This window comes from Fulmarus glacialis, unplaced genomic scaffold, assembly GCF_000690835.1.
Source record: "Fulmarus glacialis isolate BGI_N327 unplaced genomic scaffold, ASM69083v1 scaffold4550, whole genome shotgun sequence".
In the NCBI taxonomy this organism is placed as follows: Eukaryota; Metazoa; Chordata; class Aves; order Procellariiformes; family Procellariidae; genus Fulmarus; species Fulmarus glacialis.
Genome location: NW_009189422.1, coordinates 6475 through 28293, shown reverse-complemented (window position 1 = coordinate 28293; position 21819 = coordinate 6475). Strand labels below are relative to the sequence as shown.

The following is a 21819-nucleotide window of genomic DNA, read 5'->3' as shown; positions in this document are numbered from 1 at the left end:
GAATAACAGAAATTAACATTTAAAAAAATGTCACTTTCACTTTTAAAAGTGAAAATAGTTTCAGAAAAGCATGATGCATACCAAATGCATCTGCTAGGGAAAAAAATGTGTTATGGAAGAGAAGTCAACAGTGTTACGATTCCTAACATAAAGCTAGGCAGTTAAACAATTCTTAGAACAGCACCATAGCAAGTCACCGTAAGTCTGTGCTACCATTTTCAGTTATTTTTACCCCAATAAAATATTAGTCAGTGGTAGCAGATACACATGACTGATCATAAGTTCTTACAATACCTGGAGCTGTGTAACAAAAAACTTAAATACATCCACACTAGAACTAATTATATAAATCCTCCCATTTTGAAATTAAGTCAAAATGCTTATCCATTGGCCCTTTCTAGTGTAAATGATATAAAGCAGAACACAGCACAAAGAACACCGCAATGGTATTAAATTCAAATCTGGTGATGAGAATGAAATACAAACCACAAAAGCTATCCGTGTATTCTATAGTCATGGAGCCCGTGTCAGTAGAAGACATTCTCAAGAGTCTTCCAGGTTAATCAATACAGAGAAAGGAATTATTCCTGTGAGCCAATACATTTGGGGGTACATTTTTTTTGCTTGAAGAATTTCCAAATCAAGCTTAAAACCATATCATAACTAGTAATCAAAGAGTTTTGCCATTAGTTACCAGAGCTACTAATATGAAGAAAACATCACCGGTATGGTTATAATGCTGATATCTTAATTACCATTAGACAATGAGAAATTACCTGAGGCTTGTTTTTAGTATCTTCTTTTGCATTTTCTAGTAAAGATGATTTTTCCCTAAAATAGAAGTTACTTAAATTAGAAGTGTAGCAGAAAAGGGGGATACCTTTGATGTATATACTGGCCACCTTTACTTACAAAGGCTCTTCCTGGCTTTGAGTGTACTGAGAAAACAAGGTAGTATCTTGCGATGTGTCCAAATTGTTGTACATAGCAGGAATACCAACTCTGAAACAAACCCAGAAATGGTAAGTCAGACTCTTTTTTTTTTAAAAAATAAAAGAAGGATAGGGTAGTGTAATGCATTAATCGCAAGCAAGCAGATACTTGTATGAACTGGACTGAACTTCCAAACTCTCAAGACTACTCAAACTGCGACATGCATCCCAAGTAGGAACCACTGCACAAAAGGCAGGACAGCGTATATTCAGTATCAGGAGACTGTGTGGCCACACACTCCGCTCCCTGTTCTGGGCAGAGAAGACACGCTATTGCAACCGGCGGCTACAACCTCATCCTCCAACTGGCACAGCAAACTGCAAAGCGGATGCAGACCATGATTTATCTCCTTATTTCAAGGCCACTATTTTCAGTTACATTAAGTCTTTTTTAATTTCAAACATGCTTTTGGGGAAAAAAAGCTGTGATTGGGATCCCACTCCACAAAGAATTCATCAACACGTGCTAACTATATAATCCAACTGAGTTGCTGTCAAGCACCACTCTACACAAATTTTGCTTGCACTGCGTTTTTGCTGCCTGAGTACAGAAAATACTCTAGTATTATCTTCTCATATTAAAAAGAGGCTAATTCTAAAGATTCCCTTGCAATTAAGATGAGTCTTGGGAATATCCTACTTTCTGATATGCTGCTGACAAGACTTCTCTTCAAATTTAGAAGATTTTCTTAGAATTCTTTCCTTCAGATCAGTTAAAAAACCCTTTCATTTCAATGATTTAAGAAAAATGACACCTTCCATTTCATATTGCAAGCGAGAGTCAGGAAGTAGAAAATGTAAACTCCAAATTACCAAACTCCAAACAGGTAACAGAGAGTGTATTTAACCAAAATAGGAAGTACAGATCAGAGAATAATTTGGTTGCTTTAAAATAGTAAAGCAAGGAACTTTGTTAGCTTTAAACTTTATAACTTGTACGGAAGAGGAAGACTTAATTACCTATAGTAGTCTGAGATACAGGAATTGAAGTCTGTCAATCTGACATACTCAATGTAATGACATTTCACATAAAGTTCAAAACAGAGTAAGTTACAGACCTCTTTGACCTAAGCACTTCTTTTTGATGTTCCGTCAGTATTCTTGCTTTTGTTTCTGGAGGAATAAAAACAAAATCAACAGATTTCTCCTCTTCCAAAAGTACCTCACTTTTAGTCTTCAAAGACGAAAATTCTAGTTTCAACTGCAGAAAGGAAAAAAAAAACTGGATTAAAAGCAAACTAGAGGAATTGTTCATAGTTCAAGTACAGCCATCCTAAATGGAACAGTTCTCAAATAACCGCAGTTCTTTCAGCATATTAATTGGCACAACTCCCTCAGTAGGTGCCGATACACCTATCTGTAAAAACCTTACCTTTGCAGATGGTACTTGCGCGTTACTGGACTTGTCTTTTACTTCGTTTTTTAGTTCACTCGTCTGTGCCAATATAGAGTGTTGTTTTTGACCCAACTTTACTTCCATTCCACTTATCTTTGCATCCAGCTGTGAATTTTCCATCTAGTCAAATAAAAATACACTGAATGCATTGTATGAAGAAAGTCCAAGCTCACAGGCCCATCCTGAGAGGTATTAATTTCTACAACTAAACTGTCCCACATTCCCATTTTCCTCTAAATTACGTAGAGGACAACTTAAAAAATTAGTTATTTCAAACAAGCTAGTAGAACCCAAAATTTAAAATGCATAAACTGCTAAGAACCAGCTCAGTCTTTTGACAGTGCTTACCCAGCATAGTTTATCATTCCAATCATGAAGCAAGTGCAGGCCAATCACAGTAAAAATCAAAACTGACCTCACCACTAACTTCTGAACAATTCCCATGAAGTTACACACAATGAAGCAACCGTTGGGGTCAACAAAATATTTACCGCATCAGAGAATGGGCCGCTGTATTCTTCGGCTATCTCAACGCTTTCAAAACCAGGCAGCAAGAGTGGAATTTTCTTTTTGGCTTGGCTTAACACAGATCTGCTCAATAAAGAAGAATTTTAAACTTATGGGGCGGGGGGGAGGTACACAACAAGACCAGCAGATATCCCAGCTTGCACAGAAAGCAGAATATAAATGGTAAACAGAACAATACCAATTCATTTGTACGCAACCTGAGATCTCTTCCTTTAAAAAGATATAAATATAAAAAAATATGTATCTTACTTTAACTCTTCAGGATATGTTAATGACGTAGTCTTAGCAAATGTTGTGTTCCAGAAATGGGCACATTGGTTGCGGATCTGTTTGCTCTTATGCTGAAATACTACACAGAGCAACGGAGAAAGCTGCTCTAGCAGTTCACTGTCGTAAGAGCCAGTGCAGTGAGACTGTAAACACAGGATAATCTCGGCCAGCAGTTTTTCAAGCTGAGGGAGAGAAGAAACAACAGGGTTTATTTAATTCAAATATTGTACATATTCACTATTTAAAAGTTTAAAACATTATTTAAAACATTATTATCCCATAGAATAGTATGGCCTGAATAAACAGGTTTAAAAGCCACACCACACAAAAAAACCTAATAGCTAAGCTTAGTGGTCCTCCCCTCAGCTACCTTTTTAGTGAAAAATAAATAGTTTAAAAATTAAATCTCTACCTTCATTACATTTTAATTTTTTTTTTTAGAATACAGGATGAATGGCAAAATTTTAGTGTCACACATTTTCCCAAACCCCAGCTATTTCTCTAGCAAGTTTACCTTGTTGTTAAGATTACTGTATACTTTAGATACATCAGCAAGCCTGCCAAAACAAACAAAAAAGTTATATTTTGCTGTCTCATTTACCCCAAGCATAAGAATTAAACACATAATGCACTGAAGCACTGCACGCTAGTTTTACTACACAGCTTGATGAAATAACATTGTGAAACAAGCCTTCCATTGGGCGATTAAAAAATTTCCTGATGTAAATAGTTTAAAGTAAGCCTGTCCTTTAACCCTCACTGATACTTCTATGCTAACTTTAAGAAACTACTGGAAAGATCAGTGGTAAATAGTACAAACTTAAAATTAAAGGTTTTCTTATGAAGTAACTTCTAACTGCCTTCTTTGCGTTGCTCTTAACCCTCTCCCCAAACAGATTTCCCAGGCCCCATAAATATCTGGATTAAAAAGCTGAAGTACCACCTAAACTACGTAATTTCATGTAAATAAATCCCTAGGCACACCATCCTGAAAAATGCAAGAAAAACTGTACTTAGTAATTCATTTTATAAGCCTGTGACCTCCAACCTGACAAGGTTCCCAGACTTATATTTGCTTGCATATGCCTTCCTTCAAAAATATAACACTCACTTCTCCCTTTTAATGAATAATTCTAAGAAAGACAATGCTCAAACAAAGGCAGATGAGATGGGAGATGGAGAGAGGTGGTGTTCAACTCAACCTTACGCAGGAACAAGTGGATTCTTGCCTCCGAGACGGGGACTCCTGATGAATTTTAGATTAGTGGTAGCAGCCCTACTTCAAGTTTCAGTAAAAGCTTCAAGAAAACATTTACGGGCTGACTGGCAGCATCCTATCCTATCCTCCCTCCTCCTCCTCCCTCCTCCTCCAAAGCTGTACTCCATTTTTCTTTATCCTGAGCAAAGTGTACATCTCTTGCATCATCAACAAATCAGAGGCAAGCTTCTGCCAGCCCCCTCCCACCAAGCCCCTAATAATTCCATCATGTCCTGGGAAGAGAAGCCTACAACAATTAAAAAATAAAAAAGCAAAGCCATATTAAAAAAAGCGCATAGCAGCAAACAAATATTTCTCAGTACTCCCCTCTGCTTAAAAACTTACAGGATTTTAGTACACTTCAACTTACTATGATTTCTTTTTCCTACAAAAATGTATGCAGTTCCTGCCCACTAGAAAACAAATTACTGTCAATAGATATCTTCACTGCAGTGAAAATAAACAGCAGGTGGAAACCAAACACTTTAGTCTTGCAGAGATGACAATACATTCACTCTAAAAAGACAACAGTTTTAAATACCAAGCTTTCAGAAGTCCTGTAGGTTTCCTATCATGTATGACTACATAGGTTTGCTTTCATTTCTAAAGAAAAGCATTACAATGGAGACTGCTACTCATGTGTGGTTTTTTGACTCCCTCTGAAAGGCACTGGAGAGCAGGGCTGCACGGCGGGTGCCACAGTGGCACACCTGCGATGTGCCGGTCAGGCCGTTGCGGGCAGCCACCTTAGCCCAGGGACACCACACGTCACTCCCAGCACCCCAGCTCATATGCAGCAATTACAGAAAACGGCAAGTTCTCGGCGACTACCTTACACAGCCATTCCTTCGGCAGTGTTGGGGGCACTGCAGAACTAGTACCTACTAGGCTGAATCTAGCATGGTGCTCTCAAAGAGAGAGACTTGGCAGAAGTTGAAAATCCCTAGCATATTAGTGCCAAAGCTTTGAAAAACCCTGAGCTATATTTAAATACATTGCTTGCTATAGACCACACAAAATTTCACCAATATGCAGCAATACAATGAATCCAGTTTTCCAACCATTCTTAAAATACTCACTTTGTTTTTTCATAAAACACTGCCAGGGGTTTTGAAAAAATTGCAAACATGGTCCCAATCACTGAAGGCAATGAAACGTGGCTGATGATGTTGTGAAGAATAGCAATAATTGAAGGACCAACAGAGACCAATGTTTCTGAACAGATTTCTTTGGAACTGAAAACATGGAAAGAGTTTAGTAACATCACCAGGAGTTTAAATAGAGAGGCAAGCTTTCCAAGGGGTTCCTTTTTCTTCTTAGACCAATCGGTAGGTGTCTGTGGAGCTAACATTAAAAAAAAAAAAAAAAAATTAATTTTTTCCTATCTAACCAACATACGTTAACACAAAACACATCTGAACTTTTTGTCCACATGAGAAACAGAACTTTGATTCCCAAACTGTATCTACATACAAATAGTTTAAAACCAGACCTAACGGAGGATGTACATTTTTAATGCATAATTTTATGCATTAAGAACATACCACTACAGATAGGATTCCTATTCCTCTTATTTATATTTATGATTGGTCACAAAAATGACTATGCTTTTAAATATCTTTAATGCCTACGTGCAAAAGGACAGCAACCACTCTAGCGATACTAGCTGATATGCATAAATTCTGGAACAGGTGAGGAGGAGGGAAGGGGAAGTATCAAGTTTTATTAGTTCGTTTATTTATTTGTAAGTGAAGTTTCCATCATGTTTTTCCTCATCAACATTTCCAATTAAAGCATTTCATTCTTTCAGCAGTCCCAACACAATGTCTTACTACTTTAACAAATTCATATGGGGCAGAGAAATTATAAAAAACGTCATTCTGTAAATCATTTCTTCAGCTTTAATAGTTGTAAATGGGAGTAGGAAACAGAACGAAGAACATTTTACATACAGTGACCTTTTGTATGTTAAACCTATTCTTGACTATTTTATGCAAAGCAGCTTCAGGAGCAGTAGCCTTTCAAATTTTATGTTAACAGTTTATCTTCAGTTTTAGGCAGGTATTATATAATTAGACTGTGGATTACGATCAAGCATTACTGCTTCAGATTACGTCTGAACAAAGCAAAAGCAGCAGATTTCACATGCAAAAATGAAATCATAGCCAAAATACCAAAGACAACTTCAGAAACAAGCAGTGTTTTACAGTGAACTGAAAAGTAAAGTGGCTTCGACGTTTACATCACTTTCAGATGTATTTTGTCAGGCTATGCAGTAGCTGCTCAACAAACAGAAAAGATCTGATACTCAAATATGCATATTGGATGATATTTGTAGATCCTTTTTATGATTTTTTTTTTGTCAATCCCTTCAGTGCTTAGATGTCATCACTTCTGCATCTACAACAACTCTAATTTCAACCAACTCTAGAGGAAAGACACAGAAAACCCCAATATTCAAGTATTTTCTTACATCTGTTTTTTGGCTGATATTTAGTACCGTATGGTGCAAAGTTGATGCAGTCAACCATAACTGATATAATATGGGTGAGACCATCCATCATTGAAAACATCTGAGGAGGAAACAGAAGTCATCAGCAAAGCCCAAAAGAGCAACAGTGGCAGAAAAAAAATGTGTTGACCATTCAGGACAGCAATACAAAGAGCTTTTAAATTTAAAAGTGGATGGAATTTGACTGCATTACCAGGTAAGACTCAGCTAAGATTACATTTTAAAATACACACATTTACACAAGCTGAAGTTTTCCCATTCTATACAAATAACACATAAGCATATATACAATCTAAAGAAGCAAAACAGTAATGGGCAGCTGTAAGAAGGTGTTAGATTTAAAGAGATGCACCACAAGTATTAAGGTTCAAGGTACTAGCTGTCTAGCAAAACATGTTACCAAATGTCACTGCGTGCTTAGGTTCAGTTACTGTACAAAGCCTGATTTTCAGAAAAGTCACTGTAGGCATAACAATAAGGTTGTCATTAACATTCAGGAAGCACGATTGATTTCTAGAACATACAAAAAGATGGGTCAAGCTTCGTTTGTTTTTTCCTAATTCATCACAAATTCTTCCAAATGAAAAAAAAAACCTCAAACTTGCTTTTAAAAGGAACATTGATACTGTGGGCCAAAAAACCAGTTTAGTTTCAATATAACTTACATACTGAAGCTCTAAATTGTTTAAGTTTGGCTTGCTTAATAATTATTAATTTTTGAAAATTGAAGTTTATCATCCAAAGGAAGTTATAATGATGTAATCCTCCAAATTCCATTTTTTCAAATTCCATTCTTCTTTCTCATCTGTTTCTTATCTATTCCTTTCATGGTATTTTTTCAAAAGACAGTCAACTTTGAAGCATGAAGGATTTTATGTTCCAAAGCTAATGTTCACTGACATCTACAGACACTCTATCTCCCCCTATGATGTGCGCTTGCAAACAGGCAAGACAGATAACGTAAAGGCTTCCTCTTTCAAAACCTCTCCTTTTATAAAACTTTGAAGTAGAAAGTCTTTAAATTTTAGTGTACAAGGTTGACGGTACCAGGAATATAGCAAGTTATGCCCTCCGAATGCTACAGTGCTACTCTATCCTCCTTCCTAATCAAAATGCCTGGTTTTGTGGTATTTGTTAATTCAACCTGAAGTTACTTTATATATACACACATTTCAACAGGACAAATCATATTTACCGTTTATTTTCACTAAATCAGTATTACTTAAATAGTTAGAAGACAAATCTGAGGACTGCTTAACTGCTATTTTATATGTAAGCTTTATAATTATTTTTACTTTCTTCTTTCAATCCATTTCTAGATTAACTCCAACTCCTGTTAGTAAAAAGAATTTTGTTACAGCTTTATCCAAGTCTCACCCAAAACACTTTAAGAAAGCACTGCATTAGAGTTTACAATAGGTTCTTATATCTAATTTAAAATATAGCTGCTAAAGTATTTATATAGTTCAATATCACTGGTTTATACTCACTACTGGAGTTTCACCTTCTAGCCCAGATATTATTTTGGCACAAAGTTCTTCACAGCATAGGTTTTCTTCTGCTGTTGCAACTAAAGCAGCACAGCGAGCAAATGCTCTATACAGGTCTGACCAAGTGCGCAACAAGGATTTCATAGTTGGCTTTAACAACAGAAAGAAAAAGTTTATAAATATCAATGTCTGTGCATAGAGATAAAAACTTGCTTTAAGTTTTCTTCTTCTCTCAAAACCTATGTAACTCAAGAATTCCAACCCTGGAGCAGGGGTCCACTGTATATACATAGTGGTAACTAACTCTGCTCTGAGATTATCAGATAGTACTTTATAGTTTTTATAAAACCCACATTGTTTCTAATCAACATTATGCATTCACTGTTACCTGTGGAAATTCCTGAATGGGGAAGATGTGTGATACTGGTAGCAACAACGCACTATAAACAGCATTGAAGTTGTGTTCCAGTGCATCACCCTGATTCACTTCATTAGTCTGCAATGAGAAAACACTTTTCTGGTTAAGGAAGCTGCAAAATTTAGATGACAAATACGGCTGTTCTAAATACATTTATTTTGGACATAAAAATCTGTGCAAGCTGAATTGCCAGTGGCATTTTGAAATTAGCTATTCTCAGGTCTTTCAAGAGTTCAGGCTGATCCTAGTATTTAGAGAGATAAAAAGCACTGTTTCTTAATTCCAAAATAACTTAATTCCAAGAATAAAGGCAATCAGTTAGAAAATGTCTTATGTATTTTTTACTTATTTCAGTTGCAGTAAGTGATGACAGCAACCTACTTAAAGCAAACTAAAACTTTCTTCATACATTCTAAGATTTTCAGGTATAATGAGGATTAGTTCAACAACTCCTACGTCACAGTCAATGTACTTCTAGTAAGTAATCTGCAGAACTTGCTGAATGATACAGTTTATATGGCTTTCACTAGGGCTTCCAATCAAGAAGTCTTAACATTAGTAAGAAACACTAATTACGTCCTAAACATCAGAACTCAGTAGTTACTGTATTTTCACATAAAGCAAACAAGCCTCGTAGTGTGTAAAAGTTAAGAACTGAGGGGCAAGTTTCCATCCTTTGTAGCAGCAAGACTATAGATGTGCTTCAAGCCCTCACTCCTCAGCATAAACATGTTTATAATCTCCCTTAAAAAGGGAGAAAAAACATTCCCAACACTATACTGGACCCTGTACTTAAGAATGATCATTCTTATTGACTGGAATCCCTTTAAACCACATTTTGGATCACTACTCCACTACTGCCCTTCATCCTACCTCGCTGCAAGTGTTCATACTCCATTTAAAAAATGCTGCACACATTCCAGTTTCAGAAATACTACGAAGGCTTATGTGATTTTACCATCACTTCAAGACACGTAACTCCTAAAAATTCATCAAGATAAAAGATCAGCACAAAGTTTTCCTGTGGTTTTTCTTGGGAGGCAGGAATGGGGAAGAGAATGCAAAAGCCACTATACCTGATTAATCCATTTGGTTAGCGGATTAACAACAATGCTCCACATTCTCCAAAGGTGCTCCTTATTTTCCACTTGCTTTGCACTCTGATTAATTACGCAGATCACAGATTCACTGAAAGCCAGCGGAGATGTAGGCCCAGATAAAACATAACTCACGAGCATTTCTAGAATTACAAAGAATCTAGGGAAGAAAGTTAAATAGCTAAGATACTTTTTTCAGCTGAAGTTAGGAAAAACTTCTATAAAGTCTTAAACTGTGGGAAGCTTGTTACAAACAAACACCACCACATACCTCTCATCTGTTACACAGCATTCCAAGAGGTTATTATGGAAAGGCAGCTGAATTAAGAACAAAGCTGGTGTTCCCTTTTAAGAGAAATTTAAGAGGTCAGAACAACATATACACTGATCAAATGAAATCGTTGCCTCACTTACATGTGTACATACTACACTATATACTATATTTAACTCTAAACCAGAAATTTGAAATTATTAGAAGTTGTCAAAAATTGTCAATTCTAACACTTCAAAATAAAAATGAGAGGCAAAGCTGGAAACCTAAGCTTCTGCTAGATCCTGGTGCTTCAGCAGAATACCAATTATACTATAGTTGAAGCAAAAAACTTTTCTGTTTAAAAGGCTGCGAGTTTTATAGTACTTAATCATTACTGCCTTCAAATTACATGCAACAAATTAAGGTAGGTATACATAACACAGTCAATGCATATTACGATACCTGGAACAAGATGGAGCAACCTGAGATTTGCTTACTTCAAAGTTTCAGCACGACATCTTTTGCACAGCCTCTGTTAAAATCTATCATGAGCATTTCAGGTTTGCTAATGTTAAAGCATTTAACAAAATGCATTTAATACCTGCCAATTAAAGCTTCAACCACCTTAATAAAGTTCTGATTCTTGTACCTAAGTCAGAAAAAGCCACCAAATGTAAACAAACCCAGGAAAAAAGCTGGGAGGAATTTTGAAAAAGTTGAGCTCTTAAGCCAATTCTGGTAGACAAAGTTTTATACTACTCACTTGAGTTGAAGCATTCGCTTACTCTGCTACACTCAGGTCTTCTCTCACAGGTATTGAGGACAAGAGGAAATGGCCCCAAGTTGCGCCAGGGGAGGTTTAGATTGGACATTAGGAAAAATTTCTTTACTGAAAGAGTGGTCAGGCCTTGGAACAGGCTGCCCAGGGAAGTGGTGGAGTCACCATCCCTGGGGGTATTTAAAAGACGTGTAGATGAGGCGCTTAGGGACATGGTTTAGTGGGCATGGTGGGGTTGGGTTGACGGTTGGACTCGATGATCTCAGAGGTCTTTTCCAACCTTAATGATTCTATGATTTGTCTGCTTTTAAAAGCCTCCAAATGAATTCTATGCACTCCCTGGCTTACAATGTAAACATTTAGCTACTTTCATAGGCTAGAAAGCTCTGTCTCCACTGCTGCAAAATAAACAAGTTGCCCCCTATCTACTGGTGGATGTAGGAGAATTTTAAGTCTCCAAATCATCATCGAATTTTAAGTCTCCAAACAACCTTTTAAATTTTTAATAAACCTAACTGGTAGCATGCTCCTACTCAGTCTGCTCAACCCCAACCACCACACACACACACACACACGTGTCATTTCAGCCTTTTCTCACAGGTTATTTTTCGAGGTTATTTTCTAGATTGCCATCACCTATTTCTCCCTTCCAATGCAGTACACAGAACACAGTACAGTACTACAGTTAGGGCTCATTAGGACCAAAGCAGAAGAGAGTAGTTCTCACCACTAATGAATACCACCACTTTTTCCTGCAGTAAAGTATGGCCAGTAAGTTCAGACTTTAGTTCACTGTGACTTCTGAACTTTTTCTGAAATAACGCTGACTAGCATGATATTCTCTGCTTTGCTTTTGTGCATTTACAAGGGCATGTAGTTTTAGGACATGGGGTAATGGCTTTAAACTGACAAAGGGTAGATTTAGATTAGATATTGAGAGTGGTGAGGCACTGGAACAGGTTGCCCAGAGAAGCTGTGGATGTTCCATCCCTGGAAGTGTTCAAGGCCAGGTTGGATGGGGCTTTGAGCAAGCTGATCTAGTGGAAGGTGTCCCTGCCCATGGCAGGGGGTTGGAACTATATGATCTTTAAGGTCCCTTCCAACCCAAACCACTCTATGATTCTATGATTTAATTTTTCCTGAGGAATAACACTTTCTACCTTTCTTTAAAGTAGTTCTTTCATTCTATTGACTTCAGAACATTTCCCCAAAACATCAGTTTTCAGTATATAAGTAGTCCTACACAGTTTGACTATGCAGTCTCCTCGCAAAGTATCTGCAACCTGTATTTTAAATCATGACCTGAACATGAGAAATCCTCTTTCACTAATACTTTCAGCATATCCCTTTTTAGCTATAGATGGTTAAATTACTCATCAGAAGTGAGGGCTGGAAACAAAGTCTGCATTCTGGAACACGGAATAATACAGTTTACTGAAAGATCTGGATCTAATGACTTACGAAGTGCTCTGTACGTTTGTGCAAATATGACATCCTAATACATTTCAGCATAAAGACAAAATTCTGGAATGAAATCAGACTTACATTTAAAAGATCCATATCAGCAACCTGATAAGCTGGTGATCCCAATACTTTTGGAGGCAATTCCTTAACAGTAATATCAATGAGGGACTAATTAGGGAAAAAGAAGAAAACGTATGTAAATATTTTTTTCCTGAGGGCTTGGATATTTTAAGTAACACCACAAATAAAAGCAAAATTTTAACAATTGCTTTCCCTTAGTAAAAAGAAAAAAAAAAAAAAACCATCGTGAAAGTAACTGTCCTTTGAAGCAGAAGGTTCTGGTAGGAGAACCATGTACCAATTCTGTGAACAATACCGATAAATCCAAAAAACACTTTTAAAGAAAGAAACCCTTAAGCAACACTATGCCATCTGATGAGAATGGCGTAACTTACAGCTTAACCAAAAATGTTGTCTCTTCTAAAGAGACCATTCTCATAAGTTAGATGCAAAAGGCTGCAAAAGGCTGCTACCAATCAGAATCTAGACCATCCAAAAGCTATGAGATTTGAAAAACAGACAAACCCACCCAACTTACCAGTAGTTTCTGCACAGGAAGAGAATTTGATCTAACAGTGTTTTTTAAGGCCTGGAGCAACATAGTCAGTATTTCCGACCCTTGCTTTTCTTTCTTATTTCCTAGAATAAAGCATATTTATAGTTGGAGCAGAACAAAGTAATGGTCACTCTGACTATCACTTAAAACTTAAATATTATGTACTGTAAGATCAAAAAAAATTGTGTGTATAGTTATAAACATATACCAAATACTTAATAGATTCAGATACCAAGTCTCTGCTCTGAAGAGCAGCGTAACGAGAACTGAAAAGTTTAAATTAAGAAATCCTAAGTTTTAGTAGTAAAATGGAAACACCTTCGTATCATTTGACACACTAAAAAAAGTTGTGAAATTTTGCATTCAATCAAGCAATGCACTTCATTTCTCTTATGCTTTTCAGTTAGATCTTTCAATATAAAAGACTTCATTATTAAGAACATTCTGGACTTTCAAAGCCTTTACAGACTAATGAATGCTTTTTTAAAATAGGAAACAACTTACTTCTATGTATCTGTAAAGACACTATACTTTACTATGAAACAAAAGTTAATTAAAGAAAAAAAGACAGCCATAGTCACATAACAAAGACTTTACACTAATTTGAGTAATACACTGAATGTCTCAATTTTTCAATACCAAAGACTTGGGGTGGGGTCATTTTTTTTTTTTGGAAATGGAAAGATTTCTTCAGCAAAAAAAGCAGCCAAAGTGCTTATGTCTTACTGCTACATGCAATACACGGGCAGTCATATGCTGCTGTGCCTTCCCTAATAAGCCTCACTGGATCAGATCCGTATGATTTTGTATTTGTCACACAAAGATGTAGGCATCGTGAAAAATATCAGCTGTTGCTTCAAAAACAGCTACTGACGATGCCTAAAACCAAGTTTTACCAGCAATGAAGCCAATGCTACTTAAGGTCTAGTGTTAAAAGAAAAAAGAAAACCTGTACCTGGTCAGCAACAACAAATAAAAAAAACCACCACCAGCACTTTTTACCTGATTCAATAGCTGTTTTTACATATCCATTTATGTCCTTCCATATAATATTCAGCATACAATCTGCAAAATAGCGTAATATTTTTATTCAGTTTGTTATAAAAACATTAAACAAAATTGCAGTTAAAATACAAACCATGTTAAACAACAGACTTTGATGTAAGCCAAAACTGACATAAGCTTTCAAACCAAGTCAGACCAGTTCTATTTAATGTCAACACTGGAGTATTACAGAAAGTGGTTATTTTTAGTTTGGTTTCCCTCCCCCACTTTATTTTCCAGAAAAGAAATCAAATTTCACCACTAAATTCTTACCAGGAACTTCTTTTCCGATTGCAATAAAGCCATCCTGAACTGCGTTTATAAGCGTGCTGGCATGCTTACAAAAAAAAGAAGGGCTACTGATCAGTGGGTACTGGAGAGGCTCTAGGAGAACAAAAAGAAGTGTTCTGTAAATCCGTTATTTTGCAGTCCACTGTAAGATAAGCCTTAAAAATAATCAAATATATACGCGTACTTACAGCATTTAACATAAAAACAACTTCTAATACTAAAGATTGCAACTAACAGTTTTAAATGTTTAGAGCATTTCATGCTTTAAACATCTTTAAATCCAACAAAATTAGCAATTTCAGATTATGCGAAAGTACTTAAAAAAAAAAAAAAACTCACGTACCTAAACTAAGTACAAGTTTGTTTTGCTTAGCAAAATCTAGGACTTCTGGTCCCATCAAGAAGTGAAGCAGCATTTCAATTCCCAAAAGCTGAATGGAAGGAATCACCACCACTCCTGCTGTACTAGAATTCAAGTGCATCCTTGGTGTTACTGGACTTGCAAACGGGTAAGGACCTAAGTGAGGGGAGAAAAATTACATTATCTCATATTTCACCTGCAATCAAGTGAAAGGAAAGATCCAATAGACCAAAATCCCAAAGTTAACATGAAAAGAACAAATAGAATAGCGTTGGCTAAAAGGCACCTCTAACAGCCAGACAGGTATCTAGCACGCATTCCTATTAAGTAGGGTTTAACATCACAGTCACAACCGTGTATTTTGAAAGTATAAATATCTTCCAGAAATTGCAGAGTCGTAGACACCAAACTTCATTTTGGCAACAAAAGTCTTCATGGAAGTTGTGGTTATAGATCAAGCTACACGCTACACTATATACTAGCTACACAGTAACTCTGCTGCTATGAAAGAGTTTCCATTAGAAACTTTTACACTGAACACGAGTTTAAGAGGTCTCATGTGCAAAGCATTTGACCTACCTCAGTTATGATCTCACAGAACGAAGATGAACTTTTTTTTTAAAAAAGGGAACAAAGAAGATCTACACATCTAGGACACTTCCACTACATATCTAAGGCTTCTAATTATGGCAGACTAGAACTACACATGCTGTGAACGCTAGGCTTTCCATACAGAGAAGAGAAAAAGGCAGTTCCTTATCTCAGGCATTCAGATGTAAATCTCAAGTAGGTATGGTTTCACATGTCTTTAAAGTACCAAAATTATTGTTGTATTATGATCACTGGGTTACTATTCAGGCAGAAACTAAAAATGGTATGAAAATGAAAATGGCATATACAAATAGCACATATATGAATACATGAAAAAGTAAGTTTCAAACCAAAGCTACCTTGTGAAAGAAAAACAATTCAGGACATTAAAACTGATCCTCAACACAATTTCATTAGCACAATTTTGTAAACTTGAAATACTGACTACAACAGTCTAATTTTAACCAGCATAAATCGCTACCTCTGAGCTCTCCAACAAACATGCAGAAAAATTACTGTTTTCAATAATAATACATGGCAAATGAAAACACATAAAGATGTTCAATAGAACAGATTACTTTCTACATCTAGAATATAGTTGGAAACAGGCTTGTACTTTAATACCTGATTTCTGTACAGGGGTTGCCGAGGCTAAACTTTGGTTGGCTCCTACACGTGAGGGAGTTCCTTGCAATGCAGCAGAAGAATCTAGACTTAAAGTACTTTGTATTAATGGTACACAAACCTGCAAAGATATCAAACCTCAGTGAAAATACGTAGGACACATGGAAGCCACAAAGAACCATACGTTTCAAATATCACATAGACTGTATTATTGTTCACAGCATCAGTGTTTCAGAGTTTCTGGGTGCTTATAACAGTACTTTTAAGATGCTGTATAAAATATGCATTCTGATACATGAATTAGAAATGGCGAGATTAAACAAAAACTCATGTTAGAATGATCCAGCTGTACCATATCTAAAAAGGTAGATTTTTTTTCTTTACTCCATTCCCAAAGTTTAATTTAATGAAATTCAGAAGCCTAATAGAAACATTATGTTCATTCCAGTTATAATGTCAGTAGTAATGAAACACCTGGATCATTTTTCTCTCTGTGCATCTTTAAATATCTTGTGATGCTTTCAGCATGTTTTCCTATGGCAGACTTTCCAAAGCATATACTTGCACAGTGGAAGGACAAAGCAGTCCTTCTAAAACGTGCTTCTGTTTACTATCGCTGTGAGCTCACTGGAGATTTTCACTAAGATGCTCATATGGCATGCAGATATGCTCTCAAATCTTTTGGAACTTTAAAAAGATTGCACGTATAGTCCCAAGTGCTCCTGCTATATATAAACACACAAATACACAAGTCAGATTTGGTTCCTTAAGACAGTTTCATTTTAATAATAAACTGGAGAAGGACAAAGAAGGTACAGAGTAAGTTACAGTAACAAAGAGGAGACTTAGCCTATGTTGAGTGTACGAAGCTAAGTGATTATGCTATGACTATTTTCAGTTGTGTTACCTGTTCAAAGTTTGCAGGCAGCTGAGGTCCCAGCCTCATGAGTAAATACCACCAGACCTCCAGTTTTGTCAGTGCCAAAGCCTCTGTTCTCACATGGATCGAGCTCAGTGGCTGCATTAGCAGTTTCAGCCTTTTAGCACTGCATAATATATCTTGAAGACCAAAAAAGCATATTTTAAGCAACAATTAAATCACAGGAAAAAAAAGGAAAATTTTTAAACCAATAAGTATTTTCCTAATATATTTTAGCTTAAAATTCAATTAATGACAATTTGCAAAACTAAAATACATAGTAAACGCACCAACCTTTCAGACTATTTTACTGCTCTAATTGTTGTCTATAACAACCCTGGAAATAGCAAGTATGTATTTCCAATACCAAGATTGAAATGAAATCTACTGAATACCAACATAAACAGAAGGAAATTCATTCTTGCTTGCTATGTTAGAGTCCTATCTGCCAGGGTAGAAGAAAACCCAAACACTTAACATATACGTGCATTACCACTGGATGAGAATTAATGATCTTAAATACAGTATTCTGAGGCCACAAATGATCATTTACCACTGAAGTAGAAGTAGCATAGCATGTCTGGACAGAAGTTTGCTCAAGCCTAAGCAAGTGTTCAAAGAAGAGAAAAACTTTTAGCCAGCTCAGCAGCATCAGAACCTGCCCACCTGCCATTCATAAGAAACTGCTGACAGAGACTGCTTTTGCAGTTTGCAATCCTTATTAGCCACACTGGACACGCACAATGAACACCAGTTGTGCCATGGATTTTATCTTCTGATAGAATCAAATCCTTTGTTAATTAATTTATGGGAAACAATGATCAGAACAAATAACCAGATAGGAAACAAACTAAAATGACAACTTGAGTTAAATTCAGCCAAACTAAGAAATGTCCACATTTAGCTTTCTCTTCAGGACACACAATAAGGAGAAGCACAATCAAGGTAAAAAATAAATATTGTGCATTTTGACACAGGCTAGACTTAAACGACTTGTTCAGGTCTCAGTTATACCTTTAAAGCAACTTTTTTTAACACCTCTAGAATCCTGAAGCATTGCTCTTCCCCAATTAATCCATACAATCCAAAAAAAGATCTACGAATGTTTTATTCTCTATTTCATTGCTGTCTGGATCAATTAAAGCATTACAAACCAAAGGCTGTTAATTTTGTTCTATCCATTTCTCCTAGCAGAAAAATTAAGATAGAACTACTGATCAAACTGTCACTTTTCCTTAAAAAACAAAACAAATTTTAATTTTACATATGTATATACACACAGTATATACCACTATGTATATACCACAGATATACTATGTGTATATCCAGTGGTATGTACCATAGTATTGACCACTATTAGACAGAATATTCTCGTCCAGTTATGTAAAGTGACAGTAGTCAAAACAATTCAGGTTAACTTTTTTTAATCTACCTGGATTTAGAGCAAAATTATCTATTAGACTCTTCCATGCAATGAAGGCTATTTTCTTTACCACTGGTGAGCCACTACGAAATCCAAGTTCCTCCAGTTGCAGCAATGAGTTGATAAAACTGCCACTACGATGCAGAGTCTGAAGATAAAGAAGTTCAGAATTAAGATATTTATGCTGTCAAAAATTCCTTCCCTAAAGATTCATCATTGTAAAGCTTACTGCTTTTCTGCTTACCTTTCCAAGTAACTTGACAAACAGTGGCCATAATTTTAACACATAAGTCTCATTTTTTGTAGAAAACAATTTCTGAAGTTCTGAAATTAATTTCTGCAGATAGAAAGAAACATAATTTCTACAAGAAATATGTTCAAAGTATTCTAAAAACTACATACTCATACCAATGTCTCATACCAGTTTGGAGACACAACCAAACTGGAACTATGCTACTTCTACATCAGAAGTATTTAATTCTGTACCACGTCGCATTTGCTGGTAAATGAGTCGAACATTGCTACCATCTGATTACCTTCTTAGTTGAAGTTTATAGTTGGTTTCAATTATTCTGATAGTGGCAAGCAACAAATCAAAATCAATTTCCTTAAATACTTGCAGTCTAACTCTCAAGTCAAAACACACTGTGACCCTAAAACCCACCTTGTTAGTTTGGGTTTTTTTGTAAACACACGTAACTTCAGCAGTGAATAAGGCAAAATAAATAAGCCTACAGTGAAGTGAAGGGGAACACGAAAAGTTTCATCAAAAAGCCCAAGGGGGCTGTTGCTGAATAGAGTGGGAAATCTTTTAATGGACATGGAAAATGCTGAGGTACTCAATGCCTTTCTTGCCTCCATCTTTACTCTCAGGCCTCCAACGTCTGTCTCCCATTACCTTTGTTGCTGGGCACACCGGTACTATCCATGGTAGAGAAGAACTGAGTTGGGAACTACTTAAGTAAACTTGACATACACAAATCCATCACATTCTACAGGGTGTATCCAAAGATGCTGAAGGAGAAGGCCAATGACACAGCGAGGCTATTATTTCTTGAGAGGTCACTGCAATTGCTAGAGATCCCCAGTGATGGGGTAGGGCAAGACAAATTTTAAGCCAACTTCAAAAAAAAAAAAAACCCACCCACAAAAAAAAACCACCCACAAGTGAGAGGATCTGGGGAATTACAAGCCAGCCAATCTCACTCCCGTGCATGGAAACGTTACAGAGCAAATTCCCGTGGAAGAACAAGAAGGTCCTTACGAACAGCCAGCATAGTTTTACCATGGGCAAAACCTGCTTTTCCAATCTGACTGACTTCTATGAGGAAATGCCTGGTTTTGCAGATGCAGGGAGTACAGCAGATGTTCTCACTCCAACTTTAGCAAGGTTTTTGACACAATCTCCTCTAGTGTCCTTGTAGCCTAACTGGTGAGATACAAACTAGTTAGATTACGAGGTGTGTGGCTGGACTGTCGGCTCAAAGGTTGGTGGCTAGCAGTTCAGAGCCCAGGTTACCTGTGAGATTTACGAAGGGTCGACAAGGGCTGATACAATTTAACACAATCGATCGGGGCGGGGAGGGGAGCATCGGTTGATATGCTGGGAGGACAGGGCTACCATTCACAGGGATCTTTACAGGCTTGAAAAATGGACTGACAGAAACCTCACAGAATTCAAAGGCAAAGTCCTATACCTGGGATAAATGAACCCCATGTACTGGTACCTGCTGAGGATTCACGGGCTATGTAACACCTCTGCAGAAAAAGAGGCAGGGGACAAGAATTTTAATGTTAAGTCAGGAATGTGCTCCTGCATACCAGACTGCGCTAGCAAAAGCAAAAGAAACAAGTCAAAGAGAACCAACCCCTCTACTTGGTACTCATCACATCATCTCTGGAATACTGTACCAAACTTTGCGCCCCGAAGTACCAGAGCTACTGACAGACTGAAGTGAATCCAGCAGAGGGTCACCACTAAGATGGTTAGGGAACAGAGTTCATGACAGAAGAGCTAGGCTTGTTTAGCTTGGGGTGGGAGGGAATATAATTGCAGTCTTCCAGTACTTATAGCTGGATTATAAGCAAGAAGCAGACGTTTCAAAGAAGTACTGAAAGAAAGGACTGGAGGCAACAGACACGAGTTTCAACAAGGCAAATCCTATTTTTACCATGCGGGTGGTTAAGCACAGGAACAAGCTGCCCAGACAGGCTGTAGAATTTCCATCCTTTAATATATTCAAACCTCAATGGGACAAGGCCCTGCACAATCTGGCCTGAGCTTTGAAGCTGTTTTGAGTAGGAAGCTAAGCTAGATGATGTGAGTTACTGCCACATCAAGTTCTGCTGATTCTAGTTCGGTAAACAAATTCTCTTTAGGAGACAATAAAAGTTTAATGATATTTATGAGTTAATGCTATCAAGAAAGGTGCTTAAAGGTCATTTAAAAACATCAAGTTATTTTCCTGATCAATGATTCCTGTCAGAAACTTAATTTTTTTTTTTTTTTTACAGTGGTGCTATATTTACATTGCTGTTACATCAATTTTTCTGTCGAAACTGCTGTCATCAAGTTGTTGCTGTCAACACACAGTAGCTTTTTGCTGCCACTATCTAGACTGTAAATAAAATTAAGAAAACCCCCAATGAACCAACCACCCCGATTACTATTCCTGTCCTCTCTAGAAAAAAGGCATAGCATTTCCACTTACTGTGGTCATTAGGTGCTCAGTGATAGCCGCTACCTCCTGCTGTTTCTGGAGGAGCAGCGGCATGCCCATCTCCAGAGCAGCGGCACCTCGTAACTGCACCTTATGAGCGGAATGGACGACCAGAGGAATGATCAGTTTTGCCCACCTCACAGCCTCTTCTCCCATCTGGGCTGGAGTTTGCTCCATTAAGCTAGATCCAAAAAACAAATACAAGTATTACAAATCTCCAACAGACACTCAAAGATAATCTTAGTATCATCAATAAATGCTCTAATTCAACACATGATTTACAGGAAACCATTCTAAACAATTTAATTTTTTAATTTTTTCTAAACAATTGTCTTTTAACAGTTCACTTAGAAGTGCAATGCTGAAGTGTTACTTCAGATAAACCTCTCCAAAAGCAGAACAGACTGACATTTACAGTTGTCCTTCCCATTCTATCACAACTTTTTGGGCAAACGAACTGAACTGAGAGCCTGAAAGGAACATACCATCACGTCATTATCAGTGGCCAAGTACAAAGTTTGCATATTAACCACCCCTTGTGTGTTCCTAGTAGTCCAGACCAGCCCCAACAGGCCATGTGGGCTGAAAACAATATACGCCTGCTTTTGAAAAACAACTCAAACCCTGAAGCAGTACAGGTTTGCACAGACTCAATGTACGTTAGCCCAGCCAAGCGTTCTTATCTTATCCCTCTATTACTGAGCTGTTAGAGCACAGTATGAGAAACAATTCCACATGTTTACACCATCCCACACAGAAGCCAACGAGACTTTC

General features: G+C 37.0%; 1 protein-coding gene across 1 annotated transcript in view; it reads right to left on the bottom strand.

Moving 5' to 3' along the window:
* Positions 1 to 21819, bottom strand: part of RIF1 (replication timing regulatory factor 1) — a gene marked incomplete at its 5' end in the record, with an annotated part of 34145 nt that overhangs the window by 6977 nt on the left and 5349 nt on the right. Inside the window, 23 exons of the mRNA XM_009581828.1 lie at positions 777 to 831; positions 913 to 1002; positions 2051 to 2193; positions 2365 to 2508; positions 2880 to 2979; positions 3166 to 3368; positions 3701 to 3743; positions 5524 to 5788; positions 6918 to 7017; positions 8447 to 8596; positions 8835 to 8942; positions 9941 to 10121; positions 10233 to 10306; positions 12538 to 12624; positions 13055 to 13155; positions 14075 to 14137; positions 14390 to 14500; positions 14751 to 14924; positions 15984 to 16104; positions 16891 to 17042; positions 18335 to 18473; positions 18570 to 18662; positions 21037 to 21226. Of these exons, the coding sequence (XP_009580123.1) occupies positions 777 to 831; positions 913 to 1002; positions 2051 to 2193; positions 2365 to 2508; positions 2880 to 2979; positions 3166 to 3368; positions 3701 to 3743; positions 5524 to 5788; positions 6918 to 7017; positions 8447 to 8596; positions 8835 to 8942; positions 9941 to 10121; positions 10233 to 10306; positions 12538 to 12624; positions 13055 to 13155; positions 14075 to 14137; positions 14390 to 14500; positions 14751 to 14924; positions 15984 to 16104; positions 16891 to 17042; positions 18335 to 18473; positions 18570 to 18662; positions 21037 to 21226 (2887 nt within the window). The remainder of the gene's footprint in view (positions 1 to 776; positions 832 to 912; positions 1003 to 2050; positions 2194 to 2364; positions 2509 to 2879; positions 2980 to 3165; positions 3369 to 3700; positions 3744 to 5523; positions 5789 to 6917; positions 7018 to 8446; positions 8597 to 8834; positions 8943 to 9940; positions 10122 to 10232; positions 10307 to 12537; positions 12625 to 13054; positions 13156 to 14074; positions 14138 to 14389; positions 14501 to 14750; positions 14925 to 15983; positions 16105 to 16890; positions 17043 to 18334; positions 18474 to 18569; positions 18663 to 21036; positions 21227 to 21819) is intronic.